Genomic DNA, 14944 nt, shown 5'->3' with positions numbered 1-14944 from the left:
TCCAGCTCGCACTCAAACTCTCAAACAGACCCAAAGACTCAGAAAGTCCATCACTCAGGATAAACGTTTATTTCCAGATTTGTCCAGGGTGATTACCAAAGCGACACGTCTCTTCGCTGTTCAGGGCAAGAAGGAAAAGGGGGGGGTGGGGATTAAAAAACATTGTTACTTGCCAATTTCTCTCAGCCTGGAGCTCTGATTCAACCGGGCCACCTGGGACCAGACACACCTAGGGGGCCGGGCCGCGGCCTTATTCTGACTCCCTAGCAACGGAGTGAGCCTTTGTCGCGTCCTAGCAACACGCTCCTCCCATACTCTCGGCGGGCCCGCCCTCCGGCGGTCCCCTCCCCAGCTCCACGCTGACCCTCTCAGTGGGACTCCTCGAGGTCCCCAGAGCTTGGATTTGCTCTTTTTAATTCAAGTGCCAAACAGCTCTCTGAGTTCCTGTGGTGGGCACCTTTCAGGGACAGCCAGAGTCGGGGGCGAGGGGTGGGGGACGGCAAGAAAAAAACGTTTAAGAAAGAAAAAAAAAAAAAAAAATCGAGATTTGGTAATTTTTAAGGTACATCCAAATTTCCCAGGAGAGGGGGGCTGGAGAGTGGGACAACCAAGTTTGTGTAAACTCCATCTGAAGAAGAAAAGACGCAGCATCCAGCTGACAGGGGACCAGAGATGCTGGACACCATCCTCCCTTCTCTGCAGGACGTCGGCAGGCACCTGCTGCCCACGCTGCCCTCGCTGAGCCAGGAGGGTAAGCGACAGGGGCCTGGGTCTGGAGACGAACCTTTACCTGCTTGGGGCAAAGCTAAGGACTTCTCCCCATCCCCTGTCTCTGGAGGGCCCTAAAGGGCCCGTGTTGCCTTGTCAAGAAGCTGGTAATCACAACCGATTCACGATGCAAGTCCAAAGGCTCTTTCCATTTCTTTAGCTCTGCTGGGTCTTAGTTGCCGCTTGCTAACTCAGTTGCTCGGTGTGGGAGGGACTTCTTGACCCGGGATGGAACCCAGACCACCTGCACTTGGGAGCACTGTCTTAAGACACTTTTGTTTATTGAGTTCTTTAATGAGAGAAAAGGGCCAGCTGAGGGGGTTTTTATTAAGTAAGATAATGTACACACAGGGACTAGCGTGGAGTCTCAATAAATGCTGGCTACAAACCACCACCCCCAATGGCTCCTTCTCAGAATTCAGGCAAAGGCAAGGCTACAGTTGTTGCTCTTGGTGGTCCAGTGGTTAAGACTCTGGGCTTCTACAGCGAGGGGAGTGGGTGAATGGGTTCCATCCCTGGCTGGGGAAGTGAGATACTGCATGCTGCCTGTGGCAGCCAAAAAAGTTAAAAAACCAAAAAACTGAGATTAAAAAAAAGAAATGGCTGTTTGGAAGAAGACTTGACATGTTCTATAGAAAATGTGCTAGGCTTGGTTAGAAAGTTTCTTAGAAGAGTAACTCCAAAGTGACACCGAGATTAAAAAAAAAAATTATTTTTGGCCGCACTGGGTCTTCATTGTTTTGCTCGGGCTTTCTCTAGTTGTGGCGAGCAGGGGTTAGTTACTCTTTGTTGCAGGCCTCCGGCTTCTCACCGCACTGTCTTCTGTTGCAGAGCACAGGCTCTAGGCGAACCGACTTCAGCAGTTGCAGCCCGAGGGCTCAGTAGTTGTGACAACCCATGCCAGTGTTTTCACCTGGAAATCCCAAGGACAGAGGAGCCTGGCGGGGTACAGTCCATGGGGTCACAAAAGAGTTGGACATGACTGAGCAACTAAACAACAACAATAGTACTTAGAGGGAACCGTCATCATTTTACAGATGCGAACTGGTTGAAACCATTGAAGGCTGCACAGCGAGCAATCCGTGGGGGCGGGAAGGCTGTAGGTCTCCAGACACACAGCACAGCGTGCCCTTCCCACTGCACTGTGCTCTGGGAATGTGTTTCCTTGTCTAAATCACTCTATACTAATTTGCTCTGTTTGTATATCAGGATTTTAGTTTTATAAGATGTTTTATAAAGTTAGGGGACTTATCTTCTCCTTTTGATATTAGTATCTATTTCAAGTATATATTATTCTGTAATATACATAATGGGCACTTGGTCTTTTTTTTTTTAAATAATGATTATATATAAGATAAAGTGTTCCTACCTGGAATACATTTGGCATTGTGTTTAAAAATACGATTTTGAATGCACAAAATGTTTACAATCTGAACTTAAATGAAGGTTGAATTGAATATGGAAAGTACATCTAGGGATGATTTCTTGTGGTTCTTGGTATTTCAGTGTTTGGTCAAAATAAATAATAACCTCAGCGTTCTTAAAAATATAACAGTAGCATATTCTTTAATTTGCTTTTTAGACTGGATTAGAAGTATTTTTCTTTTGAGATATAGTGATTCTTTTCCTGACACTTTGGAGCGTGGGAAAAAATCAAAGTTAGAAATCACAGTCTGCAAGATTTCCAGGTCTGTTCCATTTGAATTACAGAGGCTTAAAGGCTTCATTTCCTGAAGGAAATGATGTACATGTTTTCCTTTTCCTTCAGTGAAAAATATCAAATTTCAGCTTAGAATAGTAAACTCTGCTCTTATAAGACTTTGCCTATTCAATTTTTAAGAAATTATTATTTTATTTATTTATTTCTGACTGTGCCAGGTCTTCATCGCTCGTGGGCTTTTCTCTAGTTGCAGTGAGAGGGGGCTGCTTTCTACGGGCAGCATGAGAGCTTCTCGCTGTGGTGGCTTCTCTTGTTTCTGAGCACAGGCTCTAGGGTTTGCAGACTCCAGTGAAGTGAAGTGAAAGTTGCTCAGTTGTGTCCGACTCTTTGCGACCCCATGGACTATACAGTCCATGGAATTCTCCAGGCCAGAATACTGGAGTGGGTAGCCTTTCCCTTCTCCACGGGATCTTCCCAACCCAGGGATGGAACCCAGGTCTCCCGCATTGCAGGCAGATTCTTTACCAGCTGAGCCACAAGGGAAGCCCGTAGACTCCAGTAGTTGCAATATATGGGCTAAGTAGTTGCAGCTCCCTGGTTCTAGAGCACTGGCTCAGTAATTGTAGTCCATGGGCTTAGCTGCCCAGCAGCATGTGGGATTTTCCTAGATCAGGGATGGAAACCATGTCTCTTGCATTGGCAAACAGATTCTTATACACTGTGCCACTAGGGAGGCCCCCACTCCCACCCCATTAGATTTTATAGGGTAAAATGACACAGTTGGACTTGAATGTATCTTTCAAATGAGGAAAGAGGATCTTCAAATTTCTAATTAAGCTCAGGTCTTTTCAGTAGGGTCTGGTTGCCAGCTATACACTTTCTCCTGGCCGTAATTAAATCATTTCATTTTGGTACAGATTGTTTTCCTGAAATGTGAGCTGCATATCATCACTCTAGGTTGAAAGGCTTAATAGTTTTGACTTTCAAAAGTCTTCATGTAAGTCTGGCTACTGAGATTCTGTATCACTAGTGAATTAAATATTTTTAGTCATGATGAAAATTTGAATTCAGGAAACAGTTGAGACTGTTAATTCTTAGCAGCCAGCAGCAGACAGAATTCTTTTGTCTGTAAGGGTGAGGAAGAATGGGAAATATAGTAGAATGGGACAGTGTAGAAGGAATACTTGAGTATATTTAATAAACTGTATATCCATGATTTAGAGTGAAGGGCAGAGTTGGCATCCAGCTCGCTGTAGCATGCAGTTCTAGTGTTCTTGGTGAGTGAGTTTCCATCACCCAACTTGTTCCTCGAGGCTCATAAGAGTCACTTCCATCTGGGCATGCATGCTTAGTCATGTCCGACTCTGGACTGTAGTCTGTCGGGCTCCTCTGTCTATAGGATTTTTCAGCAAGAATACTGGAGTGGGTTACCATTTCCTCCTCCAGGGGATCTTCCCAACCCAGGGATTGAAAGGTTGTTGCTGAGTTGTGAAAGATGCTGGGATTCTTGACCTCCAGAGGAGAAGAATTCAATCTGGGACCAGAGACAAGGCTTGATTGCTCAGAGCTTTTGTGTAATAAAGTTTTATTAAAGTATAAAAGAGAGAGAGAAAAGCTTCTGACATAGACATCAGAAGGGGGCAGAAAGACTTCCCCCTGCTAGTCTTAAGCTGGATGTTATATGGCTGCTGCTGCTGCTGCTAAGTCACTTCAGTTGTGTCCAACTCTGTGCGACCCCACAGATGGCAGCCCACCAGGCTCCCCTGTCCCCGGGATTCTCCAGGCAAGAACACCAGAGTGGGTTGCCATTTCCTTCTCCAATGCATGAAAGTGTTATATAGCTACCAGCTGCTAATAAGAGAAAGGAAATGTCTCAAAACTCAGAGACTGTCACCAGGCCCCTCACCCACAACATACATTTTGAGATAACATTGGTACCAGGTGAGTCATCCCAGGCCATAAAATGATTGACATGAATCTTGCAGAAAGGCAGGTTTCCAAGTAAATATACAGTTTCATTAACATAGATTGGGAGAACAATGTATGAGTAAAACATACTGGTTTGTTGAGCCCTTATCAGTTCTGTGTCTTAAGTGGAACCAACTTGGAGAAAGTCAGAGTCTAGGGTAAATAAATAAAGAAAAATATTTCCATAAGAAAAATGCATTGATTAGCTCAAGGTTTGAGAAAAGTTAAGTTCAGGTGTCATCATGGCAACACAAAATTTTAAGAGAAACCTCCTTTTAAATTTGTATAGAGAAGGGAAAAATATCTAACACTTGTAGTTTGTTTCCTCCTGCCGCTTAAGAAGGAGATAAAAAACGTCTGACACTTGCAGTTGGTTTCCTCTGTTTGGAGACCCCTAGCCTTCCTGCCTGTTACCCTCTCAGGATCAAACCGGTGTCTGCTGTGCCTCCTGCATTGCAGATGGATTCTTTACCCACTGAGCCATTAGGGAAACCCACGAGTCACTGCTACTTCTCATTGCCCATCCTGTTCATTCTCTGGCATATTAATAAAAATATTTACAGTGTTGATATACAGGATTAAATGAGTGCAATTTTCCACATTAGGTAATTGTTTACAAGAGTAAATCAAGCAGTTTCTAAACTGGGGAAAGAATGGGTTTTTGTGCCCAACTCCATCTATGCCATGAAGTTGTAAGCTGATATTTGCCACTGTTCTTGATCCTTTCTTTTGAGTAAAACACAGCACTCTTTTGATTTGCAGAGAGAGTTCACTAGTGGAAAATATCTATAATAAACTCATGACTAAGTTTGGAATGGAAATGTCAACACAGACATGGTTTTCTATATTTATGAGTATTACTTATACCCAGAGTATTCTTTCATATCATACATTAACACTTTAGTAATTGACAACTACTTATTTTTCTACCACAGCTTTCCTGGAACATAGCTCAGAACAAGAAAATAAGCATAGAAGGCCTCCCTCTGATCATTCAAAGTAGAGTGTGAAGTCTATGTCCCAATTCAAAGTAAAGCCCTTTGGGCCCTTACCCAAATGTCTGTTTTTAAAAATTATTATTTTAGACATAATGTTAGCATATTTGTTGAAATCAAGAGCACAGCTCATCAGAAGCAGTGAATTAAGACTGGGCGGTGAGCCTGCAGAGCACTCGTAGCAGAGAGGAGTGGCAGCCGGAGTCCAGTGGTGACTACTGAGAGTGAAAAGCAGTCAATAATGAAGCAAAAATAAAAGTGCAGACACAGTTAATGTACGGACAATGATCTTTCATGCTTTAGTGGCTCCTGGCCTCCTTCCTATATTATGGAATGGTGTGAGAATGAAGGCTCATGTTAATCAAATAGCATGGTGTAGACTCTTAGAAGCTTGTTGAATGGGTCATTAAGAAAAGCCTAGATTAGGGACTTCCCTGGTGGTCCAGTGGCTAAAACTCCATGTTCACAATGCAGGGGGCCCTGGTTCGATCCCTGGTCGGAGAACTAGATCCCACATGCTGCAACTAAGAGTTCACAGTTCAGTTCGGTTACTCAGTCGTGTCCGACTCTTTGCGACCCCATGAATCGCAGCACGCCAGGCCTCCCTGTCTATCACTAACTCCCAGAGTTCACTCAGACTCATGTCCATCGAGTCAATGATGCCATCCAGCCATCTCATCCTCTGTCGTCCCCTTCTCCTCCTGCCCCCAATCCCTCCCAGCATCAGGGTCTTTTCCAATGAGTCAACTCTTTGCATGAGGTGGCCAAAGTACTAGAGTTTCAGCTTTAGCATCATTCCTTCCAAAGAAGACCCAGATCTGATTTCCTTCAGAATGGACTGGTTGGATCTCCTTGCAGTCCAAGGGACTCTCAAGAGTCTTCTCCAACACCACAGTTCAAAAGCATCAATTCTTTGGCGCTAAGCTTTCTTCGCAGTCCAACTTTCACATCCATACATGACCACTGGAAAAACCATAGCCTTGACTAGATGGACCTTTGTTGGCAAGCCACAACTAAAAAAAGATCCTGCATGCCACAACTAAAGGTTCCACACGCCTAGATGAAGATTTAAGATCCCTTGTGCTGCAACTGAGACTCAGCATAGCCACATAAATACATATATATATAAAAAGAAAAGGCTAGATAACACTAGGTTAACTTAGACAGTTAAGAATCTGCCTGCAATGCAGGAGACCTAGGTTTGATCCCTGGGTCAGGAAGATCCCCTGGAGAAGGGAATGGCTACCCACTCCAGTATTCTTGTCTGCAGAATTCCAGAGACAGAGAGGCCTAGCAGGCTACAGTCCATGGGATCGCCAAGAATCTGACACAACTAACAACAACTATGTTTATAGAATAAAGGGCAAGGTGTGACACTTCCCTTTATTCTAGAAAGATTTTCTCCCCCTCCTCTCTACCTTCTCTTTCTCTTTCGCCTCCTCTTTCACATTTTTGGAATTTAAAGCGAATTAACTTTGCTTATTAGGAAAATTAACTTTGGGGAGTGACTTTATTTTCTGTTAATTTTAATTAGAAATTATCACTTAAATAATGTAAATTATTTATTCTCTATTTCATATTCACATTTTTGTTTATGAACACTAAGATATTACCACAAGTGTGCTTTCATAAATTATTCATACATTATATTTATTTACCTTGGATTTCAGAAGTTTCTACTATTTGGGGAAATGTGTCAGAATTTGTGGAACGGCAGCTATCCTTACACAAGGTAAGATTTATACTTTAATTTTAACGTAGGACATCAAAGAATGTTTCCTCCTTAGTCTCCAATTGTTTTGCTGGGAGAAAGATAGCAGATTTTAGAGCCATCCAGTGTAACCTGCAGTCTTGTGATTTTATGATGCTCACACTTAGACTTGTGGTTGGTAGATTTAACAGACACGGATTTCACCCTTAGGTAACGAATGTGAAAGTTCTTCTGTTCCAGTGATAGGAAGTGTATTGCTGATCAGTCCAGGTGTGTACAGAGGAAGTAGATGAATTCTGTTCATCTGTGATCTGGTAGTTCCTGGCGTGGCTATAGAAGGATATGATGCTTCTTGTCTTGCCTCCTTGCAGGGAATGGATTTTAACTGAAATGTATGAAGGCAGTCAGGGACTGAACTCTACTTGCCAAAAATGAGAACCTTTGTCCAGGGCTGGGCTATTTCTCCCCATCAAGTCTTGAGTTTGGATGCCACAGAACTGAACAGAGATGTTGGGAGTTTGGAGGGTGCTGGGATATTGTGAAATGTTTATATCCTACTCAGAGGTCCCAATATGAGAACCTTTGATCTGAATTCATCTGTGAAATCTATTTTGTTTGATCTGATAATTTGAATTAGTCATCAGAACTTAAAATTGGGAGCGTTTGTACAATTTTTTTTTCCTTGAAAAATCATCTGATTAATAAAATCAGTTTTTGTTCAGTATATGTGATGCTTGGCTGAAGCTGACAAGGGTCTCTCCCCTTTAGATGGGGCATGCACTCCTGAGCCATCACATTCTCTGGCTTGCATTCTTTCTTGGCTCCTGTAGCATTAGACTTTGTAACCTTTGATGTATGATGTTTCCAGAAAGACAGAGCTCTAGAGTGAGAGTCAAAATCTTTTGCTTCTGCGCATTAACCAAGATCACCACACTACAGCATGTATCTTGGATGTTTTGGGTTGTCTGATTTTAAGTGAGGGACATTAAACCTACCATAAAGAATGAGAGGGACTTCCTTGGTGTTCCAGTGGTTAATCCTCCATGCTCCCAATGCCAGGAGCTTGGGTTTGATCCCTGTTTAGGGTTCTAGATCCCACATGCCATAACTAAAAGATCTCATATGCTGCAGCGAAGATCAAGACACTGTGTGCCACAACTAAGATCTGGTGCAGACAAGTAAATAAATAGATAAACGTTTTTTTTTTTTTTTTTTTTTAAAAGAGAGAATGAGGAAGCAGAAATTCTCTCCCCCTGATGGCAAGGGATTAAAATTTAAAATGCCACAGAATTTCAGTCAGTTCAGTTCAGTCGCTCAGTCGTGTCTGACTCTCTGCACCACCACGGACCACAGCACACCAGGCTTCCCTGTCCATCACCAACTCTCGGAGCTTGCTCAAACTCATGTCCATCGAGTTGGTGATGTGGCTGAAGTATTGGAGTTTCAGCCTCAGCATCAGTCCTTCCAATGAACAGTCAGGACTGATTTCCTTTAGGATGGACTGGTTGGATCTCCTTGCAGTCCAAGGGACTCTTAAGGGTCTTTTCCAACATCACAGTTCAAAAGCATCCATTCTTTGGCACTCAGCTTTCTTTATAGTCCAACTCTCACATCCATACATGACTACTGAAAAAAACATAGCTTTGACTAGATGGACCTTTGTTGGCAAAGTAATATCTCTGCTTTTTAATATGCTGTCTAGGTTGGTCATAGCTTTTCTTTCAAGGAGCAAGTGTCTTTTAATTTCATGGCTGCAGTCACTATCTGCAGTGATTTTGAAAGCCCCAAATAAAGTCTGTCACTGTTTCCATTGTTTTCCCATCTATTTGCCATGAAGTGGTGGGACCAGATGCTATGATCTTGTTTTCTGAATGTTGAGTTTTAAGCCAACTTTTCCACTCTCTTCTTTCATTTTCATCAAGAGGCTCTTTAGTTCTTCTTTGCTTTCTGCCATAAGCGTGGTATCATCTGCGTATCTGAGGTTATTGATATTTCTCCCCACAATCTTGATTCCAGCCTGGGCGTCATCCAGCCCGGCATTTCACATGATGTTCTCTGCATATAAGTGAAATAAACAGGGTGACAGTATACAGCCTTGATGTGCTCCTTTCCTGATTTGGAACCAATCTGTTGTTTCATGTCTGGTTCTAACTATTGCTTCTTGACCTGCATACAGATTTCTCAGGAGGCAGGTAAGGTAGTCTAGTATTTCCATCTCTTTTTAGGACAAGAGTAATCTTCAGTTCAGTTCAGTTCGGTTCAGTTGCTCAGTCGTGTCTGACTCTTTGCGACCCCATGAATCGCAGCACGCCAGGCCTCCCTGTCCATCACCAACTCCTGGAGTTCACTCAAGCTCATGTCTATCAAGTCGGTGATGCCATCCAGCCATCTCATCCTCTGTCGTCCCCTTCTCCTCTTGTCCCCAATCCCTCCCAGCATCAGGGTCTTTTCCAGTGAGTCAACTCGTCACATGAGGTGGCCAAAGTATTGGAGTTTCAACTTTAGCATCAGTCCTTCCAATGAACACCCAGGACTGATCTCCTTTAGAATGGACTGGTTGGATCTCCTTGCAGTCCAAGGGACTCTCAAGAGTCTTCTCCAACACCACAGTTCAAAAGCATCAATTCTTCGGTGCTCAGCTTTCTTCACAGTCCGACTCTCATATCCATACATGACCACTGAAAAAACCATAGCCTTGACTAGATGGACCTTTGTTGGCAAAGTAATCTTAGATAAAGATTAAAAGCAGCTATGGCATCCATACATTTTTTAAAAAATATTTATTTGTTTGACTATACCAGGTCTTAGTAGTGGCATGTGGGATACAGTTCTCACCAGGGATCAAACCCAGGCCCCCTGTACTGGGAGTACAGGGTCTTAGCCACTGGACCACAGGGAAGTCCCCATACATGTTTTCTTAGTCCTCACAGCCTTTGAATGATATGGAGATGATGGATCAGAAAAGCACTGTGGATTGAGATATTACATTTTATACTTCTTTGAAAACTTAGAGTCATGAAATACTAAAGCTGTAATGGGTCATAAAGAGCATTGAATTTTAAGGCACATGCTTAAATTTCTTCATGTGCTTTGGGATAACAGTGCTAAGGATTATTTTTCTTTACATTTCAGTGAATTCTCTCTGTTGATTTTTTTTTTCCCCTTTGTCTTTTCAGGGAGTTCAGATTCCAGGACTTGGAACTTTCACTTTCATGAGACAAAAGCTTGAGGTGGGAAACAAGAAGTTTTTCCTAATTCAGAGGCCCGTGTTTATCATGGCAGAGAAGTTAGTACAGATCCACGGACTCAAACAAAACAGAGTATATACTCCTGGTAAATAGATTTTATTTTAAAGACTTTCCCAGAACGTGACTAGCCAGGGGATGAAAATGAAAGGGCAATGCTTGGCCAATTGTGGCTTTACTGCTTTCTGCTTTGAGAAGCTCTCTTTTCATGTGATACCTTTGTCAGAGGGAGGGGCTGAGGTAGGGAATAATATACAGTCTTTTTGCAAGTCATTTTCAACCTCAGAAGCTTAAGGCCAGATGTGACATCAAGGCAAATTTATATAAAAGCCACATCACTGAGTCATGCAGATTTTATATGTATTTCAGATCTAAGAAATTGAAAGTGGTAATAAGGAAGAGAAAGTTAATTAGGATTACTGGTTGGAAGAATCACAGTTAATATCAACTAGGAAAAGATCAACTGTGTTTCTATTGTATATCATCTAAATTATTGAAATTTAAAAGTTGTTAGAAGGTTAATGGAGAAGGCAATGGCACCCCACTCCTGTACTCTTGCCTGGAAAATCCCATGGATGGAGGAGCCTGGTAGGCTGCAGTCCATGGGGTCGCCAAGAGTCGGACACGACTGAGTGACTTCACTTTCACTTTTCACTTTCATACATTGGAGAAGGAAATGGCAACCCACTCCAGTGTTCTTGCCTGAAGAATCCCAGGGACAGCGGAGCCTGGTGGGCTGCCGTCTATGGGGTCGCACAGAGTTGGACACGACTGAAGCAACTTAGCAGCAGGTTAATAATTCTGTAAAGACTTAATACCTTATACACCTCTCACATCCTAAAATCTTCCTTCTTTCCTTTGCTTCCTTATTCCCTTCTTCCATCCTTTTCCCTCCTTCCTTTTTCCCTTCCACAAATATTTACTAAGGGCCAACGACATGGCAGGTCTTGTCCCAGGTGCTAGAGACATGGGGGGATACACGACACCTTCTCCAGGATACTGGCATTCCAGTTTCAGGGTGTGGCTTTATGTGATACCTGCTCTGGTTACTTGCAGTGGGAGGGTTCTCCTAATTTCTGGTTGTGTTCCTTTTGACTTTCCTTATCATGTCCTCCTGCATCTGGATGAAGAGAGTTCGTCTACCCCGAATGCCGACAAGGTGAAAAGGCTGGAACTTGCCTTTATGTTAACATCTCTGGAAGTTAATTTGCAGAGTAACTTTCTACCAAAAAATGATATATTGGAAAAACAAATACCAACAAGCTATACTTAGAATTTGTTATGCCTGTATTCTGTATGGTAAATTTGATGGATTTTTCGACCGTTTAAAAATTTATTTATTTTTGACTACACTGGGTCTTCATTGCTTTGGGTGGGCCTTCTCTTTCAACAAGAGAGAATGAAAAGCTTGTCTGTAGCACAGTTTAGAAAGCTAATTGTGCTTGTTCTGAGCAAAAACATTCTACTTTTAGGGAAAATTTAATTGAGCATTAAAGAGTACAACTAAAGGCTTCACAGGTACAGTTCTGTTTTTAAGTATTAAGTGAGAATCAAGTGATTATTTGTGAGTGTGTATGCTATGTCTTTGTTATAATCTCCAATTCTTTCCTCTCCCCCTTTCTCCTCTAGGTGATATCCCAATAGTTCCACTTAATTTTGTCATGATATCCTTGGAGGGTCCATTTAGCAGAGATATAGTGGAAGGATGTGTGAAGGAGACGCTGCTTTTTTTGTCACGATCCATTTCCATCAAACAAAATGTGGAGTTTACATTCAAAGGAATCGGGGTCCTCATGATCAAAGATAGCAAAGTCAAGATGAGATTCTATAAGGACTTCCTTTGTACAATGGATGGAAGCGGGGCTTTGGCAAAAGCCCTAGCAAATGTAAATTACTGTTTTCTCTCTCCTAACCCCTTTCTGAATCTGTAAATGTGTTATCTTTAAGATTGACAAGGGCTTCCCTGGTGGCTCAGTGGTAAAGAATTTGCCTGCCAATGCAGGAGACGCAGGTTCAATCCCTGGGTCGGGAAGATCCCCTGAAGGAGGAAATGGCAACCCACTCCAGTATTCTTACCTGGAAAATCCCATGGACAGAGGGACCTGGTGGGCTACAGTCCAGGGGGTCATAAAGAGTCAGACAGGACTTAGCAACTAAAACAACAACAAGGTTGACATATTTTAAATGGCAGTTACCCCAAGTCAAAGAAGTGCTTGTTTATAGATGATTAACTCTTTGACAAAAAAGTTAGAAGGGTTAAGGAACTAAGTTTTGTGTCAGTGCCAACTGAAAAATTATAAACAGTAGTAGAAACTCATAATTATGAACATTTTATAGGATAGTACCTTATAGTTTAAAAAGTTTTTTTTCTACATATATTATTTCATTTGACTCTCAAAACATTATAAAACCAGAATTATTATCCTGATTTTACCAGTGAGAAAAATGGAGTTCAGAGAGGTTGTGTGGGAAGTCTAGGAGTTCAGCAGTGGAACTGAAATTTAAGCCAAGACTTCCTAATTATTCTTTTTGTGCCGATTATACTATTTTATTTTAATGAAAGTCTACAGAAAAATCTAATTCAAGTCATAGAAATGTATATTCAGCTTTTAATTTGCATTGTTTAGAAGAAATTTCATAGTTGACCATTCACCGTTAACTGTTATAGCTGGTGTGACCTTCATGCCAAGTTGGACATTGCAGACTTTAAGGAGGCAGTGAAACAATCATTCAACAGGGCTAACTGAAACTCTTTTTTTTTTTTTTTTTTCAATTTATTTTAGTTGGAGGCTAATTACTTTACAATATTGTGGTGGTTTTTGCCATACATTGATATGAATCAGCCATGGGTGTGCATGTGTTCCCCATCCTGACTCTTCCTCCCACCTGCCTCCCCATCCCATCCCTCAGGGTCATCCCAGTGCACCAGCCCTGAGTGTCCTGTCTCATGCATTAAACCTGGACTGGAGATCTGTTTCACATATGATAATATACACGTGTCAATGCTATTCTCTCAGATCATCCCACCCTCGCCTTCTCCCACAGAGTCCAAAAGACTGTTCTATACATCTATGTCTCTTTTGCTGTCTTGCATATAGGATTATCATTACCATCTTTCTAAATTCCACATATATGTGTTAGTATACTGTATTGGTGTTTTTCTTTCTGGCTTACTTCACTATGTATAATAGGCTCCAGTTTCATCCTCCTCATTAGAACTGATTCAAATGTATTCTTTTTAATGGCTGAGTAGAATTCCATCGTGTATATGTACCATAGCTTTCTTATCCATTCGTCTGCTGATGGACATCTAGGTTGCTTCCATGTTCTGGCTATTATAAACAGTGCTCCGATAAACATTGGAGTACATGTGTCTCTTTCAGTTCTGGTTTCCTTGGTGTGTATGCCCAGCAGTGGGATTGCTGGGTCATAAGGCAGTTCTATTTCCAGTTTTTTAAGGAATCTCCATACTGTTCTCCATAGTGGCTGTACTAGTTTACATTCCCATCAACAGTGTAAGAGGGTTCCCACACCCTCTCTAGCATTTATTGTTTGTAGATTTTTGGATAGCTGCCATTCTGACCGTTGTGAGATGGTATCTCATTATGGTTTTGATTTGCATTTCTCTGATAATGAGTGATGTTGAGCATCTTTTCATGTGTTTGTTAGCCACCTGTATGTCTTCTTTGGAGAACTGTCTGTTTAGTTCTTTGGCCCATTTTTTGATTGGGTCATTTATTTTTCTGGAATTGAGCTGTAGAAGTTGCTTGTATATTTTTGAGATTAATTATTTGTCAGTTGCTTCGTTTGCTATTATTTTCTCCCATTCTGAAGGCTGTCTTTTCACCTTGCTTATAGTTTCCTTTGTTGTGCAGAAGCTTTTAAGTTTAATTAGGTCCCATTTGTTTAGTTTTGCTTTTATTTCCAATACTCTGGGAGGTGGGTCATAGAGGATCCTGCTTTGATTTATGTCAGAGAGTGTTTTGCCTATGTTTTCCTCTAAGAGTTTTATAGTTTCTGGTCTTACATTTAGATCTTTAATCCATTTGAATTTATTTTTGTGTATGGTGTTAGAAAGTGTTCTAGTTTCATTCTTTTACAAGTGGTTGACCAGTTTCCCCAGCACCACTTGTTAAAGACATTGTCTTTTCTCCATTGTATATTCTTGCCTCCTTTGTCAAAGATAAGGTGTCCATAGGTGCATGGATTTATCTCTGGGCTTTCTATTTTGTTCCATTGATCTATATTTCTGTCTTTGTGCCAGTATGATACTGTCTTGATGACTGTAGCTTTGTAGTAGTGCCTGAAGTCAGGCAGGTTGATTCCTCCAGTTCCATTCTTCTTTCTCAAGATTGCTTTGGCCTATTCGAGGTTTTTTGTATTTCCATACAAATTGTGAAATTATTTTTTCTAGCTCTGTGAAAAATCCTGTTGGTAGCTTGATAGGGATTGCATTGAATCTATAGATTGCTTTGGGTAGTATACTCATTTTCACTATATTGATTCTTCCAATCCATGAACATGGTATAGTTCTCCATCTATTTGTGTCCTGTTTGATTTCTTTCATCATTGGTTTATAGTTTTCTATATATAGGTC

The 14944-nt window shown here is 41.6% G+C and overlaps 1 protein-coding gene across 1 annotated transcript in view; it reads left to right on the top strand.

Annotated features, from left to right (window-relative positions):
- The first annotated feature begins 333 nt into the window (after nt 1–333).
- The window catches only part of CCDC81 (coiled-coil domain containing 81), a 42461-nt gene continuing 27850 nt past the window's right edge, over nt 334–14944 (top strand). The window contains exons 1-4 of the mRNA XM_025286190.2: nt 334–751; nt 7062–7123; nt 10279–10435; nt 11977–12233. Coding sequence (XP_025141975.2) covers nt 673–751; nt 7062–7123; nt 10279–10435; nt 11977–12233 — 555 coding nt within the window. The 5' untranslated portion in view covers nt 334–672. The remainder of the gene's footprint in view (nt 752–7061; nt 7124–10278; nt 10436–11976; nt 12234–14944) is intronic.

Source organism: Bubalus bubalis, chromosome 5 (assembly GCF_019923935.1).
Source record: "Bubalus bubalis isolate 160015118507 breed Murrah chromosome 5, NDDB_SH_1, whole genome shotgun sequence".
NCBI classification, from domain to species: domain Eukaryota; kingdom Metazoa; phylum Chordata; class Mammalia; order Artiodactyla; family Bovidae; genus Bubalus; species Bubalus bubalis.
Note: the sequence above shows the minus strand (reverse complement) of the source record. Positions and strands in the feature narration are given on the sequence as shown.